The sequence below is a fragment of the Penicilliopsis zonata genome (assembly GCF_001890105.1).
Source record: "Penicilliopsis zonata CBS 506.65 unplaced genomic scaffold ASPZOscaffold_22, whole genome shotgun sequence".
Classification (NCBI taxonomy): domain Eukaryota; kingdom Fungi; phylum Ascomycota; class Eurotiomycetes; order Eurotiales; family Aspergillaceae; genus Penicilliopsis; species Penicilliopsis zonata.
This window is the reverse complement of record NW_019208930.1, coordinates 149,050-167,358: the sequence shown is the minus strand read 5'-3', so window position 1 is coordinate 167,358 and position 18,309 is coordinate 149,050. Positions and strand designations below refer to the sequence as shown.

The following is an 18,309-nucleotide window of genomic DNA, read 5'->3' as shown; positions in this document are numbered from 1 at the left end:
AGGCTATTTTTCAGGCCTTTTACCAAGAATCTCTTAACCTGCTCAACAGTTTTTTTTCGGTATTTGATTGGGGGATTAATATTACCTGGTGGGCTACAAAAACCGCCGCTAAAAGCCACTGTCGATCATCGTATAGTAGTTCATTTATAGTAGTTGAGGTAGCTTATTACTACCGTTCTCTATACTGTCAAGAAGGATCTACAAAGATTGATCACTTTATAATTCAATGTAATAGAGATATTCTATGACTCAACTGTATGATTCATTGTAATTGTGTAGTATATTGATGTCTTTTGGTGGAGTAGACCTGTGTATTATTATCTCCACCGGAGGAGATGAAGTTGAGACAAGAATAAATAGTATATACTATAGTACTATTTTGCTGATTTGTTCTCCAATCAGTAGAAGTATAATATAATAACAGCTTTATTTTGTACTCTACTTAGTAAAACCTGCCATCTAAAATGTCTCATACTAATAATGCTTTCGGCCCTTATCCGCGCCTAAGAGCTGCCGGTTTTATTGTTCCAGGCTGCAGTTTTATCCCTGTTCCTTCAACACCTGCACTTTCGCTTTCTCCAGTACTATTATTTATCATTTATCATTTATAACTATATATTATTATCTCAGAGACCAGCCAGATCAAACCGTGGGCCTGCTGTCCCTATCTTGACCCCTGTTCCACCGGTCGTTGGCTTACCACGGTAAAAGACCAAAAGTACCCCGGACGTGGGGATATCCATGGATTCGACAGTTCCTTATCGCGAGCAAGCCTCGTCAGGTTATCTTTTGGAGGAGGTTATTATTTAATCCTTTCTCCTCCTCGATCTTCCTTGGATCGCCTTTTTGCAAGACCATCCAGATCTACTACCTAGGTATGGATGACGAATACGAGCTCAAGGAAGTACGCTCTGTCTTGGATCACCCTCCTCTCTATGGCGAAACCGAGCCCACCAAAGCCTCGCTGGGCCGGCGGATCCTGGACAGCTTCAAGAGGGATCCCAATGCGCATGTCATCCACGCTACCGGCGCCGATGGCAAGAGTTACGACGTCGAGGGCGCCGTCGCCAACACCGCTGCGTCACCTCTGCAACGAAAACTGAAAGGCCGTCACTTGCAGATGATCGCTATTGGCGGCTCGATCGGTAGGTTATATAACAATAATCATAATAGTCGTCAGGAAAAAAGAGGTCAAAGCTGATCGGGTACAGGTACTGGTCTTTTCGTCAGCTCCGGTGCAGTCTTGGCCAGCGGTGGCCCGGCCTCGGTGCTCATCGCCTATCTACTCATCGGCTGCATGTTATACTGTACAGTTCACGCGCTGGGGGAGATGTCTGTCGCCTTTCCTGTCGCCGGCTCGTTCGCCCACTTCTCGACGCGCTTCCTCGACCCGGCATGGGGGTTCGCCATGGGCTGGAACTATGCGCTGCAATGGCTCGTCGTCTTGCCCCTCGAGATCGTCGCTGCCTCCCTGACCATTGACTTTTGGCATGCCGACGTTTCTGCGGCCGTCTGGGTTACCATCTTCTGGCTCCTCATTGTCATAATCAATCTTTGCGGCGTTAGGGGCTACGGAGAAGCCGAGTTTGTTTTTTCCGTCATCAAGGTCACCGCAGTCGTTGGATTTATGTAATTCTCCTCTACCTTGCCATGCTTGATATTTAATACATGCTGACTCTTTTTTTTTAGCATCTTAGGCATCATTCTGGACTGCGGGGGCGGCTCTGAAGGAGGGTACATTGGGGGAAAGTACTGGCGTGACCCTGGAGCTTTTAACCACGGGTTCAAGGGCCTGTGCAGTGTTTTTGTCAATGCGGCTTTTGCCTTTGCGGGCACCGAGCTGGTCGGTCTGGCGGCCGCCGAAACCGCCAACCCGCGCAAGACGCTCCCCGCGGCGGTCAAGCAGGTCTTTTGGCGCATCACGCTGTTCTATGTGGTCTCGCTGACGCTCGTGGGTTTGCTCGTCCCTTACACCAACCCGCACCTGATCACCGCCTCCACGGTTGATGCCTCGGCGTCGCCGTTCGTCATCGCCATCAGGAATGCGGGCATCTCTGGTCTGGACTCGGTCATGAACGTCGTCATCATGATTGCCGTCCTGTCGGTCGGCAACGCCTCCGTCTACGGCTCCTCGCGGACCCTTGCGGCGCTGGCCGAGCAGGGCCAGGCGCCCGGGTTTCTAGCCTACATTGACCGCCGTGGCCGCCCGCTGTGGTCGATTCTCATCTCCTCGGCTGTCGGCGCGCTCTGCTACCTGGCCGTCTCGTCCAAGGAGGAACAGGCCTTCCAGTGGATGATGGCCATCTCGGGCCTTTCCTCCATCTTCACCTGGGGCTCCATCTGCCTGTGCCACATCCGCTTCCGCCGCGCCTGGCGCGTACAGGGCCACCACCTCGACGAACTGGCCTTCACCTCGCAGTGTGGCGTCGTGGGGTCCTGGATCGGGCTCGCCTTCAACGTACTCGTCCTCATCGCCCAGTTCTGGGTCGGCTTCGCGCCCGTCGGCTACCGCGAGGACTCGACCACCGACCTGGTCGAGAATTTCTTCTCCGCTTACCTGGCTGCCCCTGTGGTTCTTGTCTCCTACATCCCCTACAAGCTTTGGTACCGCACCCCGTTCATGCGTGCCAGAGACATGGACCTGGATACCGGCCGCCGCGACCTCGACGTCCAGGACCTCATTGCCCAGGAACGCGCCGAGCAGGCTGCCTGGCCGACCTGGAAAAAGGTGTACAATTTTTTCTGCTGATGACTACGACGACGATGCTGATTCACGATTTACTTATTGTTTTAACATGTATATATAATTCTTCAGAAGTAATTAAGGCTCGAATAGACAGAGTCTCTACTATATATTACATAAGCTGATATCCAAAAATAGCACGTGAGTGGCTGAGGCAGTGTTTCACACTATCCCCCATCGGGTGATGACGACGGTTCGCAAAGCCCAGCCCAACCCCAGCCAGAATGAATGGATTAATTGTCTTTCGTCAAACTCCCCAATCATTATTGCAGTGGATTGTTCTCTTGTCTGGTTTTTCTTTATTCTCTCCTTTTTTTTGTCTGCTTCCCTTCTAGCCTATCTCGACTCGTTGCTTGTGGTGTCGGGTTGTTTCGATCTCGGTTCGCTGTCCATTGAAGTCTGCAAGTCTGCAAGTCTGACCGGTAAGCCTCAGCCGCTGCGTTTCTGTTCATTTCAGGCAATTCGATTGCTGGTCTAACCAGCTCCCCCATTCATTCTGCTTGCTGTATTATCTTCTTTTTGTTATTCTCTTCTTCTTCTTCTCTTTCTGTCTAGGTGACTGACGGTAGCAATAAAGCAGGCGTCTGTTTACGATCCCGAAAGCTACCTAGGCAGCATCCATTCATTCCCAGTCGAAGCAAGGATTCTACCCGAAAACTAGACTTAAAAGTGAGGTTTAAATTCATCGGGAAACCTTTTTATCGGGAATTTTGAAAAAAAAAAAAAGGGAAAGAAAATGCCCGGCTTCGCAGATTCGTTCTGGACGCCTGACTACGCGACCGGTCTGGGCGTGCTGTATGGTAAGCTGCAGCAGGGGGTCGTGGAGAACAAGCAGATCCTCACGATCGCCGCGGTGCGCGCGGATGCGGAAGAGGTGTACGGGCTGAGGCTGGGGGATATTGCACCGGCAGTGGATCGGATGACAACGGGGTTTACCAAGGATGATGGCGCGAGCATTCGAAAGGTATTCCTTCATTTCGGTGATGGATAAATCTCTATATTGATGATGATATTCTAATTTTTTTTCAGGCGTATGAAGGTGTCCGGACAGAAATGGTCGAGGCGTCCAAGAAGCACCAGAAGATCGCATCGAATATTCGTGAGCTGGTGGTGAGCCCGTTCAGTCGCTGGTGCGACCAGCACGAGGCGCGGATCCAGAACTCGCACGATGACCTGCAGGCGCGGATCAAGGAGCACACGAAACAGGTGGATCTGACCAAGAAGCTGCGCAGCCACTACTTCAACAAGTGCCGGGTTGTGGAGGATCTGGAGGAGGAGAACAAGTTGGCCTTCCAGAGCCCCGAGACGAGCCCCAAGGTCCACTCGACGCCCAAGATCGTCCTGCCCGAGCCGGTGCAAGAGGAGGGCGAGGAAGAGGAGCCTGTCGAGATTGGCGATTACTGCTACGCCCCGGAGGAGCTGAAGAAACTGCTCATCCACATGCTGGACAACATCAAGATGCGCGAGGTCAAGGTCCCCATCATCGGCACCTACCAGAACACCTCCACCGGCGCCGACATCGTCGAGTACACGCAGAAGCACATGAATGCCTCCAGCGTCAGTTACGCCGAGCGCATCGGCCAGGATCTCGTCGACTCGGGCTTCCTGCGCCTGGTCGGAAACATGGGCAGCACCTTCGCCAACAGCTCCAAGATGAACTACCAGTGGCGGCCCAGGGTCTTCCAGTTGTCCGGCATCCCCGAGAAGAAGAAGCCGCTGATGCGTGTCACTTCCATGGCCTCCAGCGAGGATGGCAACGAGTCACCCATCTCCTCCGTCTCCGAAATCCTGGCCGGCTGGAACCCGCTCAACAATCCGTACCCGAACGAGACCCCCGCCGACAAGTTGCGCCGCGAATCCCGCGAGGCCGATGACCGCTACAAGGCCGCCGTCAAGAAGCTTGATTTCATCCGCTGCAAGCTCGAGGAGGAGATCATCGAGAACCTCCGCTTCATGGAGCAGTGTGAGCTCGACCGCCTCAAGGCCATCAAGGCCGTCGTCCTCGACTTCTCGGGCGCCATTAGCAACGTCATCCCCAGTCTTCAGAGCACCGTCGACCATATGATGCTCTACCAAGAGACCATCCAGCCCTTGGGAGATCTGCGCTATCTCCTTGAAAACTACCGCACCGGCGGCTTTGTACCTCGTGTACAGCCGTACGAGAACTACTACGGCTCTGTTGAGGGTAAGTTTTTTGCTCATCAGATAAATAATTATCCTTACCCTTTTTTTTTTCTCTCCCTCCCTCTAACATATTCTTTCTAGAACAGAACTTTGGTGTGGACATCGAGGCCAGAGCCCGGGCTGACCGCAAGCGCGTCCCGATTCTTGTCACGACGATGTTGACGTTCTTGGACAATCGTGAGTATTCTCATTCAGTCCTTTACAAAGATTTGCCTAACTCTCTTTCTAGACTATCCTGAGCTTGAAGGGGACGAGGCCCGACGTGCAATCTGGCTGTACGACGTTCCCCTGGCAGCCACCCATCGGCTTCGCCATGCTTTGAACAACAGCAAGGTCGAATACCGTGAAGTGCTTGAAAAATTTGAGATACCCGTTATTGCTAGCGTTTTGAAACTGTACTTTCTTGAGTTACCAGGTATGCGATTCTTACCAGAGAGAGAGAGAGAGAGAGAGAGAGAGAGAGAGAGAAACCGGCTAATTTGTGTTTAGATTCTCTTGTTTCTTCGCAGGTGTATGAGATTGTCAAGACCATATATTCCACGACCGCCCATGAAACTACGGAAGAAGGCCGGATCAAGGTCCTGCAGAGCACCCTGGGCCAGCTGCGCCTGAACAACATTGCCACGCTTGATGCGATCATGACCCATTTCACACGCTTGATTGATTTGACCTCCGCCGACGAGGAGTACGTCGCCGGTCTGGCGCAGAACCTGGCGCCCTGCATACTCCGGCCGCGGGTGGAGAGCAGCCTGACGATGAATGAGCGACACAGCTACCGGCTCATCCGCGATCTGTTCGCGCACAAGGACGAGATCTTCGGCGAGCTCAAGCGCCAGTCCACCTCACTCGGCCTGGCTCCCGTGGCCAACAACCGCCCGCGCGCCATCAGCACCGACGAGAGCAACCGACGTGCCGCCATGGAGGCCCGCAACCGCGCCATCATGGACCGCAGCCGCGCCAACAGCCCGGCGCCGCCTCGCAAGCACCGCCGCGACCGCTCCAGCGGTCCCTCCGAGGCCGGCCGCTTCCCAATCCTCGTCAGCAGCCCAAGGACCGCCGGCACGGTCATCCGCAACAGCCTAGAAGTCCCCGGCGGCAGCGGCGTCAGCAGCACTGAAACCCCTTCCTCGTCCACCAACACCTCCGCCACTCCCAGCGCCGCCGAGCAGTCTGCCCCCGCCGCGGCTGATCCCGCTGTGCAGGCCGAGTCCGTTCCGGATCGCTCGTCAACCGACTCCCCCGGCTCGGTGACCAGCAACGGCAGCACGGCCACGCCCCCTCCCCTGGGCGACGCCCTGGACGAGTCCCCCGTCTTCACAGCCACGCCAGCCCCGCCCATCAACGACACAGTCGAGACCCTCGTCGAGAAACGCAACTCACTCACCCGCTCCGGCGCCCGCATGCCTCGCAAGCCCGGCATGGGGAGCAGGTCCGGCTTCCCTGTCATCCCTAGCACGCCGGCGTCATCCGCCCTGGCCGGCACGAACAGTAACCGCAACAGCTTGGCGGAGAGTGAACCCAAGGGTGTGACCCTGGAAGACAAGCCCATGGACGATTAAATGATATTCCTTTTCTTTCCCCCCCCCCCTCTTTCTTCAGCCTATGTCCTATCCGATTTCCATTCTACCCTAACCCCCTTTACCTGAGAATATTCCATACTATCATTTAGCTGTATTTACCTCTTTCTTTTGTCCTTTTTTTTTTTTTTCTTTTTTTTTTTCCCTATTATCTTCTTTTCTTCTACATACCCACCCCGTATGTAATTTTATGTACCTACCCAACATGATTGATTCACACCTGTCCAGTAAATTAAGACTGTAAATCAGCATCCGTATGCTCCTTACTTATCAATGTTCTATTAGATTAACCAGGATCTCTGCCTCGTGTTTATATAGTTATTGTTTCTCACATAGGTTGTTATTACCAGAGTAGGCATCTAGCATTATAGATCCATATACAGTAGGATGGAGTACAGAGTATTATACTACAAGTGATAAACGCTTTAATGCTGATTACTCATTAGTTATCATTGATGTACATGCTCGCTCTAGAGATACCCAAAAGTAACTGTAACAATAAAAAGACACACCAACGCCTATCCAATGACTCCATGATCTGATGCTCAGTTGCATTACTTGGGATGCATGCTGCTTATAACCCCTCACCGGTGAGGAGTCGACGCAAGATACCCTCGCCCGGTCCGGAGATCTGGCTCTGGACTTCCTTCTCCGACACAAAACATGCCAGACCCTGCTCATCCATCGCCTTTCGAGGTGTGCCAGGCCCATTGCTAGACTTGGAAGGCGTCCGTCGCAGATCAGAGCCCCCGGCCACAGTGCCGCCTCGCCCGCGACCTTGCACTTCACCCACGAGACCCAGAGTCTCTAAGCTTCCGATCACATCCTTGAACTCGGTTGCTGTAAGAGGGTGGAGGATGTTATCGTTTCGGCATAACGCACAGTACGTATCAAAGAGCTGTTTCGCGGTAGGAGCAGAATTCCGGGATTTAGACGGCGTGCCTGGAATCTCCCCTTCGCGCCGTTTCCTGTCAAATGCAATCAACGCACAAATCACTGCTTTTTGCTGCAGGTTCAAGCCCTGAAGCCTCTGCATGGTTCCCTGTCCAAAGACCGAGGACGTAATGCGTGCGACATGGGCGATGCTCGCTCGAGGGGCGGTAAGAGGTGTATACATGGACATGGGGTTCTGTTTGACACCGGAAGTTCTGGCAGGGGATGACAGGTTGTTGTTCTCGGCCAAGGCAGTTTGCGACGGGCTTTCCGGAACGCTGTTTTGTTTTTCGAGCTTTTGAAGCGTTTCTTGCTCAATGACATCGATAGCACGCCGGACAAGCTCGAAAGCCTTCCGCAGGTCACCGGTTTGCGAGGCAACTTTTTTAGAACACAGCTGGATTGCTGCAGGCTGGACAAATGGTACAAATTTCGCATCAAATTCTTGCCCGGCAGGGAGAAGGGATCGGAGAAGATTCGTGATCACCCCGGCAATCTGTGCTGCATTGTATGGCAAGAATGGCAGCAAGCGAGGCTTCAAGTTTTTTGCTTTGAGCTTTGGCAAAGAGCGGTCCGTAAGATCGAGGGCATTGGCAATTCCAATGAGAATAAGGCGGGACATGCTATGCAGAGACCATTCAAACAGAGACTGTAGGACTTCCGGGTCCGAAGCGAGGAGATGGTCGATCTCGTCCAATGTCACCAGGTAGAGACTGTCTTCTTTCTTTTCCGGCACAAACATAGCCTTCAGTCTATCGGACTCATTCTTTTTAAAGACCTGGGAGTCGTCACACAGGTCTCCAATGAGCCTGCTATGAATGTCACGAGCAGTACGCATACTCGCGCAGTTGACATGTGTGACTTTTACAGACTTTATATCCATCTCGCGGCAGACCTCGTCCACCATGGCGCTTTTTCCGGTTCCAGGAGGACCGCTGACGTACAAGCAGCCCCCCCTCTGTAACTGGAGGCTTTCTTCGATGAACGAGGTCAGCTTTCCCCGTTCCGTTTCTCGCCCAACAAGCCGAGAAGGCCTCGATCCTCGCGCAAAAAGTTGTCGTGCTTGTGTGTAAACTGTCTGGGCGGCGGCAGCAGGGGTAGACACCTGTCGGGGTGTCCGTGGAGTCAAGCTCTTTGCATTGATCTGCACGCGACGCTTCGGCGTAACGGGAGAAGTTGTGTCCAATGCATTTCGAAATCGAGTCTTCTGAGGAGTTTTGAACTCGACGGGCTGTGAGTTCTCATCGTTCACAACTCCTGAGGATGAAGGGTGGAATTCGATCTTGGTACACGGCGCAGCGGTGCCATCTTTCGCTGTATGCTTTGAAGGAGCATCCTCGGCTTTCTCGCTCTTCCCTTTGGCGTTGTTCTCCTGCACCACAAAACCGCTTCTTGTCCTTGATCTGAGCTGTCGTGATGTAGTGCTCACAGATGGCTCAGTCTCCTCCTGGAGAATCCGAGGCGTTCGCGTTCGGCGCTTACTGGAAGTCCGCAGCGGTAACACTATTCACGACGGGAGATTAGATCAAGTCACCACCGAGGGCAGATGGTACTTACCTTCCGGTTCAAATGCATCACGCTGGCGCTTTCCTAGGACCGACACTGCCATAACGATGAGGTACTTTGGTGCTTGTGGTGATGGCAGGAGCGGGTTGTGGGAGATACAGCGGGTGTACTTTCCCTCGTGTCCATGCAGCCTGAAGGGGCATAATGAATTTATCGCGACGCACCGCCCGCGACGCGTTATCGACGCGGCGCGCGTCCTGCGCTTCTGGACAGATCGGGCGGCCGTAGAGGGTCCCGCTTAAACTTGCCTGTCTTCGGGCGGCTACAGCCTACCGGAGGTTCGGAGAAACTACCTAATTTTCGCGAGTCCCTCCCGGGAGTGCGTCACTGCGGGTTTGCCTGACGATGGATGGATACAGCTGAGATAAAAAAAGATCAACATCGCTTGATGGTATCTCCTCAGACAGCCAACTTGCGTCTTTGTTCCGTATTGATTTATTGGTGTCCTGTCTTCTTTTCTTCTTATCACCACTGACTTTGCGGCGTACATTGTTTGAGAGTGGGTAACAAGTGACTGACATCGTGTTTGCAACTGTTTGCATTGGGCTTGCCTCGCCTTCACTTACAAGTTACAACACCCACAAGCCGTCTACGATATCGCCAAAGCACAGCACCGACAGCTCGTCGACGACAGCCGGAGTTCGCCTGCCATGGACGGCGACGTGGTGGCTCAGTTTTCTGAGATTACTGGCTCCTCCCCGGAGCTGGCGATTCAGTACCTCCAGTTGACGGAATTCAATATCGAACAGGCGATGCAGCTCTACTTTGAGAACGGGGGGGCACCGCTGGCTGAGGAGCCCTCTGTATCGACCTCTGGACCCCAGCATTCTGCACATACTGCTACAGGATACGAGGGTAGATCCGGAGTCGTCAATCTAGATTCTGAAGATGATCTTGCCATCGACGAGACGAGATCCACTCCCCCGCAAAATCAGGCAACACACACATCATCGGGGGCACATACGTTTGAGGATGATGCAGCCATGGCCCGCCGTCTACAGGAAGAACTGTATGCCGGTCAAGACAATACGGATGGCGTGCGAGCACCGATGGCCCGCACCACGGAGACTCTGGTAGGCCCGGGTGCGGACTTTGACGATGGTGATATGCATGCCAGTCTACTAGGCCAGCTTCGCACTCGTCAGTCGAGAAGGGGTCAGTCCTACATTTGTTTTTTTCTTTTCTTTTCTCAAGCTAGCCGCAAGACTAATCCATGCATGTTTTCACAGGCCGTCCTGGTATCTTCAATCAAAGAGACACTGCGTCTATATGGACTGGGGTTGAAGGTGGCGAGGCCTCGCAGCGCGAAAGACTCGCTGCGGCAACTGGCGGGGCTTCTGAGGCTTCCGCGAAATCTAACATGCTTGCCGAAATGTACCGTCCTCCGTTCGAACTCATGTCGAAGCTGCCGTGGGATATGGCACGTGAGGAGGGCCGTGATGATGAGAAATGGTTGCTGGTCAATATACAGGATCCTTCGATCTTCGACTGCCAGCTATTGAACAGAGATCTCTGGAAGGATGAAGGCGTGAAGGAGACTGTGAAAGAACACTTCATCTTCCTGCAATTCGCCAAAGATGACCCTCGTGCTTCCCCTTACCTGCAGTACTATTTTCAGGATAGCGATGTATCTGACAACTATCCCCATATCGCTATTGTTGACCCTCGAACAGGCGAGCAAGTGAAGGTCTGGTCGGGCCCCCCGGTGTTAAAAGCTGCCGAGTTTTTGATGCAGCTCCATGAATTCCTCGACAGATACAGTCTAAAGCACAACGTCCGGAACCCCGTCGCCAAACGCAAGGTGGAGAAGAAGGAGAAGAGCATTGATGCAATGACCGAGGAAGAAATGATGGAAATGGCGCTGAGGAACAGCTTGGGTGAAGGGGCAGGCGCCCACCAGAGGATGGCTGACCCTGATGACTTGACCCGCAGCATGGAAGATATCAAGGGCAAGGGGAGAGCTGTCGACGAGGATGTCGCCATGAGTGAACTTGGAGAGGAAGAGGAGGATGAGGGAGAGGGCCACGAACCGAGCGTTTTTCACTATATTCCTGGCGATTGCCCCCACACAGAACCTGCGGCTGATCCAGCGACCACTACCCGCATTCAATTCCGTCACCCGTCTGGCCGAGTGATTCGACGTTTTGCGCTCTCGGACCCCGTCCAGCGCATCTATGAGTGGCTGAAAGCAGACCCTCCGCTAGAAGACAAAGCTGGCGTGGAGTTCGAGCTGAATGCAATGGGACGGAACTTGATAGACCAGCTCGACACTACTATCGAGGATGCCGGTCTGAAGAACGGAACTGTGATGATAGGATACCTAGAAGACTAGGTTGACTTCTTATGGCGGTCGATGAGCGAAACGCATGATAAACCACTCGATGCTTATGCATTTGAAGAGGCGTTGGCAGGGGTACATGGTTTACAGGGCCTGGGGATTGTTTGCCAGAGGGGTGAAGTTGTACAGACTTTATACCTCCTTCAACTTGAGCTGGGGTTACTACATAATTTAATTAAAAAAACAACTCTTTATCCTGCAGAGAAAAAAAGCAGTGGACATAATATTATAAGAAAGAGAGAGTATCTATCAGGACTTGTTTATATGTTAAGCGCCCAACTTTATCTAAATAGCACAAGATCACGCGTTGCTGAACCAAACAAAACAAACTATATCTAGAGGGGGTGATTCCACCGCCTGGCAAAATAGACCCCGCGTTGCCCCAATCACTGTCGCCATCGAGTTGTCTGCGATGCAAGGGAATCTCACAGCTTCGTCAGCTCCTGCGCCAGGCCCTTGCAAGACAAGTCTATATGAATGGCAGCCCATGCAAGCAAGGAATTACACAGCTACTATCTCATTCTAGAGAGGAGAGAGTCCTAATCCTTTATGCGAGGAAGTAACGATCATTGATAAGGGGGCAGCAGGCGGTATCAACAAATCCTCGATATCAACACCAAAACAATAGTAAGTGGATATTCCTTCAGCCATGGAAACCTTGACTTATTCGGTTTCAACTCACTAAGAATAGATTTCATCCCTTCTAAATGGGACCAAGGAGATAGAACTTTAAAAAAAGAATTCCCCTTCGTCCAACAGTTCCGCCATTCGATCCATTTTCGTTCGTTATTCTAGGTACGTCGTCCATTGCGACAGCTGGATTGTGACCTTTTAAGGTAGATATACTGATATCGGAGACAAGATCGCCTTTTAGTTTCTCTCTAGAAAGCGGGAAATACCAAGAGGAAGCAGTGTTTTACATGATTCTGGAGTGACCAGCAGACTTACAAGCCGATTTCCTATGCGCGTTTCATTCGACCCTTCAATCGACCACCCAATCAGTAATTGACATTCGTCTTGGTGGTTCCATGTCGCATGCCACAGCTATGGAGGGGTTGGTGGATCCAGAGACCATTTACATGAAACAGAACTGCATAGGTACGCCTGGACTGGACTATACTACCCCCTTCAAGGAAGTGGTCTTTGCTACATTTCACTAACCACTAGGTATTCTTGTTAGGTGGTGGAAGTTTTGGTCGTGTCTACAAAGGGTAGGTCTACCGGAGACGGTGTCTTTCTCCTAACTGATGGAATGAGGATCACGCTGACGAGGTATTGTTCTATTTAGTGTCGACAAACGAACCGGCGAATCCGTGGCAATCAAAGTTATCGACGTTGAAAATGCTGAAGATGAGGTGGATGATATCATTCAAGAAATTGCAATTCTTTCTGAATTAAACTCCCCATATGTGACCAAATATCATGGCTCGTTTCTCAAGGGCTCGCATCTTTGGATTATCATGGAATTCTGTTCGGGGGGAAGTTGCTCAGATTTGATGCGTCCAGGCCCTCTTGCAGAGGATTACATCATGATCATTGTCAAAGAATTACTCAGAGGCTTGGATTATCTCCATAGTGACAAAAAACTGCACCGGGACATAAAAGGTATGTCAGTCTCCTTTTCAAGACCCAGGAACAAGTACTGATGATATCTAGCTGCGAACATTCTTCTCACATCGAGCGGTCAGGTCAAGCTTGCAGACTTTGGGGTCTCCGGGCAACTGACGGCTACAATGACCAAGAAAAATACCTTTGTTGGCACGCCATTCTGGATGGCTCCTGAAGTAATCAAGCAGTCAGGATATGACTACAAGGCTGACATCTGGTCTCTTGGAATCACTGCTATTGAGTTGGCTGTCGGTGAACCTCCTTATTCGGATATCCATCCCATGAAAGTCCTCTTTTTGATCCCGAAGAATCCGCCTCCAATCTTGCCGGGAAACTTTAGCAGAACCTTCAGAAGTTTTGTCGAGCTGTGTTTGAGACGTGATCCGAGAGAACGCCCGTCTGCACGCGAGCTGCTCGAACATCCGTTTGTGAAACGGGCTAAAAAGACGACGTACCTCACGGAGCTGATTGAACGGCATGAACGATGGCAAGCGTTTCGCGGCGGCCGTGTGGCTGAAGACGACGACGACGCTTTTCTAGAGGAACAACCCCAACAAGCGGTCTCGGAGCAAGAGAAAGAGGAAGAAGAAGACTTATGGGACTTCGGCACTGTTCGACCTTCAGCCCGGACTGGTGGTTTGAAAACAATGAATGATGCACAGACAAACGCTCGAAACAAAGAAGTTGGCGATTGGGATCTTAATGAGGAACCTGCGAAACCAACATTTACTCCACGCAAGCCTATGACCTCTGGCGAGACATCCCCAACAAAGGTGCCACTTCCTCCATCCCCAGTGAAACAGGACTTTTCAGAGGTTGTGCCTCGGACGCCGACCCAAAATGGCAGACCTCTCCCCGTGCCGGAAGAAGAGAGCCCTGCGACGAGCGAATACGATAAAGCTTTCCAGCAGTCTCTAGTTCAGGATCTGAGCTTCCTCCAGCTCGGGAATACCTCCAGTTCGCCGTCACCTTCGATGACTGACCGACGTCCCGTGTATGGCGAGCAGGTTCAACGGAAGCCTGTCCCAGCACAAACCCCTATTCACCTCACAACAGATACCAGAGCGCCGTTGGGGCAGCCTAATCCAGCCAGCCCTGTCTCTCGGGAACGGTCCCTGCCACCTTTTCCACCAGGCCTCACCGTGCCAAACCAGAAATCTCCTCAGCCCCCGGCGACCCCGAAACACGGTAGCCCGCCTGTGCCATATCAACAGCAGCATATTCCACTTGATACCGAGCGCCCCTCGACTCCGGAAAACAGCCGGCCTCGTGAGAAGAAAGCAGCCTTGCCGAGTGCAAATGCAGAAACCCCATCCACCGACATCACCGCTTTGAACGGAGTGATTTTGCCCGCTCTCACGGCTGCTTTCCGCCGCCGGTCTCGTCGGCTGGAGCTTCTGTCGCACAACGTCGGGGCCAGTCGGGGAAACAAGGAGAATAAAGATGATATTGAGCTACAGAATCGCCGTCGTCATGTCCATGAAATGATGAAGGGGCTTGTGGACCAAGCGGCCACCGTCTTCAGCCAGATCGAGCGCTGGGACAACGAGGCACCTATTGGGATGGGGGCTAGTGTCGGTTCTTTTCTAGAGGGATTCCTCGAAGAAGTCCTCGTCCGCATCGAGCCTGCTGATGAGGAGAGCCCGACCAAGCCGTAATAAACACTCCACCCTCTTTTTCCTTTGTACTGGGCATGCCAAATTTCTATGTACATGGCTTTGGGTTTGAATGGTCCTTTTTTTTTTCCACACATGCGAAAGCACCCTGGTGACATGATTGATGATTAGATTGGTTCTGTTATTGACAGCTGAAATGTTTCTTTTCTTTTGCATGGCGTGGACTGAAAGTTTCATGTTTTTCTTTTTGTCTGTTACCTTAGTCCATAATCTTTACTACGTCTGTAAAATGAATATGCTTTCCCAGGTTAGATAATAGTTTGTGATGGTATTTCTATAGATATTCTGGTGAATTTATATATAGAAGAATGAGCTGTGGTAACTCATCTAAGCAACACATGTCTTGGATAGACTGGAGCAGAAACTGCCAGACTCGGCCGAAGCCTGCTAATAGCTTCGGTAGACCACTTATATCAAAGCGAGCAGCGTTGATTCCGAGGTAGGGTTTAGCTATTCACTCGAGCGTGACGATCTACCTCAAGGCTCACGGCATGCGGGCATGTCGCGAGCCGTAGGGACATGCTGGGGGGTTCCTTATGCCTCTGATTCAGACCAAAGATCATAAAAAGAAGTTGAGTTTTATAACGAGACTGATAAGCGTTTCCGTTCAACCCCCCGGTTGAAATAGCCAATCCGTCTCGGGCGTCGGGATGAGATAATTCGTAATATTGAATTCGTTTGCGGTGACAGGGGCCGCAACTGTGGCGTCGACCGGCGCGGCGGTAGAGTTGGGATTTGCACTTATCCCCGTCAGACCGTGGATGGACATTGGGTTCGAGGACACGCCGGCGCCGGCGGCCTCGTGGTCGTGCACGTCTAGACCGCCCATCATGTCGAGGCGGCCGACGGGGACGCGGGGCACGTTGAAGAAGCCGAAGACGTCGAGGTATTCGAGTTCGTTGAGACCTGGGGTGCGCGGCGGCTGGTTGGTGGTTGATAGGGGTAGATTGGCTGCGGGGGGGTCTGCGGAGGAGGAAGAAGAAGGGACACCGGCGCCGGCACCAACACCGGCACCAGGTTGCGGCTGGCGGGAGATAAGAAAGTCAAGGTCAAAGGCACAGCGGCGCATGTCGGCCAGGATCTTGACGGTTGATGGGGTGGTACGCTCGCCATCTGCAGACGCGGATTGCTGGTATTCGTCGTACTCGTCGAGCACACGCTGGAGGATGGTGGAGTATCGTTCAGCGACTTTCCAGTATCTGCCTAGACGGGCCAGGGTGTCGACGAAGAAAAGGAGGTCCGGGCTGAGGGTATGCGCGATGGTGGAGCCGTGGACGAGCAGCAGCCGCGCCGACACCCAGAGGGTGAAAGCAAAGGGCGGACCTAGCTTGTCGAGCATGTTGTTCTCGACCACGAACCGCGTGATGGAAAGAATATTGTCGACGGCAACAAGACACCGTTGACTGGCACTGTATGACGGGGTGAAAATCGGCGATCGGGTGGTCGGGTAGGCGGCGGACGAATGAAGACGGATGACTGCACTGTCTGCTCGTTAGCCCGCTGGGAGAGGAAAATAAAAGGAGGGGTGAGTGTAACGTTTGATAGGTGACGTGGAGTTGCACCCAGTCACAATGGAGGTTTCTGTTCAGCTTGGACGCGCCGAGCAGACGGGCAGAGTTTCCGTAGGCATATTCGGAGGGGAGATGGAATTCCCACGAGGTCAATTCGCTGTCTAGCTTGCGGTAGGTGGATTGCCATTCCTCGACGTCTGATAGGATGCCGATATCCACGGGTTGTTTGAGAAAGACGTGGATGCGAGAGAGGATGCCGAGGACCTGGATGTAGAGGCCGAACGAGCCGACGTTGCCCGAGGAGGTGAGATAGTCGGCATTTTCTGGGTTCTGATGGAACCAGCGCGTCTCGACGGGTTGATTCTTGGTGAAGAACTCGTCCTTGCAGGGAAGCTTGCGGTCGATGTCCTTGTCGTCGAGGGCAAAGTCGAAGGCAGTGGCGATGGTCGAGTAGCGATCCAAGAGGTAGACCATCCAAAACAGCCGGCGGCGGCTTTCGTCCTCGATCCACGAGTCCGGTTCGGGCAGGGTGACAGCGCGCAGGGTATAGATGGATGGGTAGACGGGCGCAATGAGAGAGGACTTGGATTCGACCGCCAGGCCGAGTTGGACAACCGAGCGTGTGATCAAGGCGAGCAACTTCCACCCCGGCGGGCCGTTGGAGGAGCCCACTAGATCCAGGGCTAGGATGACCAGCGCCTGCAGGGCCTTGACGGAGGAGTTCTCAAGGCCATAGAGCAAGACCTTTTGCTTGGACGAATCATGGTAGCGCTTGCGGTTCTGGTCGTTCAGGCGGCTGTCCGTGGAGAAACGAAGCGTGGTGACCACGATGGCGTAAAGGACCATCCGGTCGGCCTCGACTAGCGGGGAGGGCCCGAAGAAGGTATCCAAGGTGGCTCGTCGGTGAAGGATCGGGCACCAGGTGTTGATGTGCTCGAAGTACAGGTCGACCAAGGCATAGAGCAAGTCGTAGGGAGGCAGGTCAAGATCCGGGTCGGCGAAGGACTGTTCCTGGTTGGCGAAGAGGTCGACCGGCACCTTCAGAGAGGACTCGTTGCCCGTGAAATCATGGTGAGTGGCAGAGGGGTGAGAATGCATGTGTGCGGGTGCAGACGGGAGGTCGCTGGAAAGATGCGAGGGCACTACATGGGTCGCGGATCCATCCGAGGGAGTGGTGATGGACATATCTGGGCGCCTGGAGGGGCCAGGTGCCACGACCGACGGTTCCTGGAAGTAGACCGCTGTCCGAGGACTGGGACCATGGGCAGCTGAAGGCTCCGAGGGGGAGCTATACGACATCGGCCCAGGGGGAAGGTCGTGTGGCAGTCGGGGCTGACCCTGGATGATGTGCATCTCGATGAGACGGGCCTGGGTCTGGATGACTTCTTCCAGCCGGTCTTCAAGCCGTCAGTCTCTCACAGTCTCTCTCTCTCTCTTCTTTCATCAAGGCAAGCGACGCACCCAGTCTCTGCTCGAGTTCCTTCCCATAGCCGGCTCTGAGGCCCGGCTTTTTACGCTCCCGATACTCACACGGCTGGCCATTGCGAGAACACCATCCACAACTTGGCTGCGCCCGGTCTATACTAGATAGTTAGACAGAGCAGGAGGACAGGATTCTAATGACCAACGGCAGGATGGACCTACCGCACTTGACTTTTCGCTGCTTACACAGCTCGCATCTGGGTCGGTCAGCGAAAGCATCCATCCACCATGGCCAGATAGAAAGAAAAATTAGAAAAAAAAAAGGAAGAAGAATAAGAAGAATGAGCGAGACAGATGACGGATGACAGAAGAATGCAAGAACGTACGAGACAGTGAGGGGACGCTTTCGCTTGAGGCCCAGGGCAGAGCCCCCATTCGGGGCCAGCTCCTGGTCCGAGTCGGCCAGCGACCACAATTCGTCTGCGCTCTGGTCTCTATCCGGTTCGCCAGACAGTCGGGCAGTCGGTGGAGTCGGGGCTGCAGCAGTGTTCGGCATTGTGATCCAGCGAGAGAACTCAGAGCCTCAGCGGGCGGCGGGAGTCCATAGGGCGCGAGGCAACGCGAGCAACGCGATCGGGGGGGGGGGAGGGGAAGACACGACTGGCAAGTTAAAGTCTCGCAGGAAGTCCGACGGGGAAGCTCAAGGACAGCAAAAGCGAGTCACCAGTGAGCAGCGAGAGGAGGTCGGCGT

General features: G+C 53.2%; 6 protein-coding genes across 6 annotated transcripts; 4 read left to right on the top strand and 2 right to left on the bottom strand.

Annotated features, from left to right (window-relative positions):
* Positions 1–480: 480 nt before the first annotated feature.
* On the top strand, positions 481–3,164 carry ASPZODRAFT_136807 (hypothetical protein). The gene is made up of 3 exons (XM_022724135.1): positions 481–1,145; positions 1,212–1,629; positions 1,690–3,164. Exons 1-3 carry the CDS (start codon positions 878–880, stop codon positions 2,747–2,749), a joined length of 1,746 nt encoding a protein of 581 aa, XP_022577455.1. The 5' UTR covers positions 481–877; the 3' UTR covers positions 2,750–3,164.
* Positions 3,165–3,456: 292 nt separating this feature from the next.
* ASPZODRAFT_136806 (hypothetical protein) lies at positions 3,457–6,525 on the top strand. The gene is made up of 5 exons (XM_022724134.1): positions 3,457–3,707; positions 3,773–4,928; positions 5,009–5,104; positions 5,157–5,342; positions 5,417–6,525. The coding sequence occupies exons 1-5, from the start codon at positions 3,480–3,482 to the stop codon at positions 6,484–6,486; spliced, it is 2,736 nt and encodes a 911-aa protein (XP_022577454.1). The 5' UTR covers positions 3,457–3,479; the 3' UTR covers positions 6,487–6,525.
* A 409-nt stretch (positions 6,526–6,934) lies between these two features.
* On the bottom strand, positions 6,935–9,098 carry ASPZODRAFT_104245 (hypothetical protein). The gene is made up of 2 exons (XM_022720856.1): positions 8,995–9,098; positions 6,935–8,940 (listed from the first exon to the last, which is right to left on the bottom strand). Exons 1-2 carry the CDS (start codon positions 9,044–9,046, stop codon positions 7,079–7,081), a joined length of 1,914 nt encoding a protein of 637 aa, XP_022577453.1. The 5' UTR covers positions 9,047–9,098; the 3' UTR covers positions 6,935–7,078.
* A 190-nt stretch (positions 9,099–9,288) lies between these two features.
* On the top strand, positions 9,289–11,676 carry ASPZODRAFT_124545 (hypothetical protein). The gene is made up of 2 exons (XM_022721397.1): positions 9,289–10,158; positions 10,233–11,676. The coding sequence occupies exons 1-2, from the start codon at positions 9,654–9,656 to the stop codon at positions 11,333–11,335; spliced, it is 1,608 nt and encodes a 535-aa protein (XP_022577452.1). The 5' UTR covers positions 9,289–9,653; the 3' UTR covers positions 11,336–11,676.
* A 711-nt stretch (positions 11,677–12,387) lies between these two features.
* On the top strand, positions 12,388–14,607 carry ASPZODRAFT_75205 (hypothetical protein; the record flags this gene model as incomplete). Its single annotated transcript, XM_022730027.1, has 4 exons — positions 12,388–12,439; positions 12,522–12,552; positions 12,630–12,946; positions 12,998–14,607. 4 exons carry the CDS (start codon positions 12,388–12,390, stop codon positions 14,605–14,607), a joined length of 2,010 nt encoding a protein of 669 aa, XP_022577451.1.
* Positions 14,608–14,866: 259 nt separating this feature from the next.
* ASPZODRAFT_136801 (hypothetical protein) lies at positions 14,867–18,224 on the bottom strand. The gene is made up of 5 exons (XM_022724133.1): positions 17,945–18,224; positions 17,781–17,815; positions 17,598–17,714; positions 16,162–17,533; positions 14,867–16,106 (listed from the first exon to the last, which is right to left on the bottom strand). Exons 1-5 carry the CDS (start codon positions 18,112–18,114, stop codon positions 15,233–15,235), a joined length of 2,568 nt encoding a protein of 855 aa, XP_022577450.1. The 5' UTR covers positions 18,115–18,224; the 3' UTR covers positions 14,867–15,232.
* Positions 18,225–18,309: the final 85 nt, after the last annotated feature.

Bases quoted from the DNA above. Each gene is read 5' to 3' on its own strand.
- ASPZODRAFT_104245 (XM_022720856.1), bottom strand. From the start codon at position 9,046: ATGGCAGTGTCGGTCCTAGGAAAGCGCCAGCGTGATGCATTTGAACCG. The intron at 8,941-8,994 runs GTAAGTACCATC...CGTCGTGAATAG, and splicing joins TGATGCATTTGAACCGGAAG to TGTTACCGCTGCGGACTTCC.
- ASPZODRAFT_136801 (XM_022724133.1), bottom strand. From the start codon at position 18,114: ATGCCGAACACTGCTGCAGCCCCGACTCCACCGACTGCCCGACTGTCT. The intron at 17,816-17,944 runs GTACGTTCTTGC...TGACCGACCCAG, and splicing joins AAGCGTCCCCTCACTGTCTC to ATGCGAGCTGTGTAAGCAGC. The intron at 16,107-16,161 runs GTTACACTCACC...ACGAGCAGACAG, and splicing joins CTCCACGTCACCTATCAAAC to TGCAGTCATCCGTCTTCATT.
- ASPZODRAFT_124545 (XM_022721397.1), top strand. From the start codon at position 9,654: ATGGACGGCGACGTGGTGGCTCAGTTTTCTGAGATTACTGGCTCCTCC. The intron at 10,159-10,232 runs GTCAGTCCTACA...ATGTTTTCACAG, and splicing joins CACTCGTCAGTCGAGAAGGG to GCCGTCCTGGTATCTTCAAT.
- ASPZODRAFT_136806 (XM_022724134.1), top strand. From the start codon at position 3,480: ATGCCCGGCTTCGCAGATTCGTTCTGGACGCCTGACTACGCGACCGGT. The intron at 3,708-3,772 runs GTATTCCTTCAT...ATTTTTTTTCAG, and splicing joins ATGGCGCGAGCATTCGAAAG to GCGTATGAAGGTGTCCGGAC. The intron at 4,929-5,008 runs GTAAGTTTTTTG...TATTCTTTCTAG, and splicing joins CTACTACGGCTCTGTTGAGG to AACAGAACTTTGGTGTGGAC.
- ASPZODRAFT_136807 (XM_022724135.1), top strand. From the start codon at position 878: ATGGATGACGAATACGAGCTCAAGGAAGTACGCTCTGTCTTGGATCAC. The intron at 1,146-1,211 runs GTAGGTTATATA...GATCGGGTACAG, and splicing joins CGCTATTGGCGGCTCGATCG to GTACTGGTCTTTTCGTCAGC. The intron at 1,630-1,689 runs GTAATTCTCCTC...CTTTTTTTTTAG, and splicing joins ACCGCAGTCGTTGGATTTAT to CATCTTAGGCATCATTCTGG.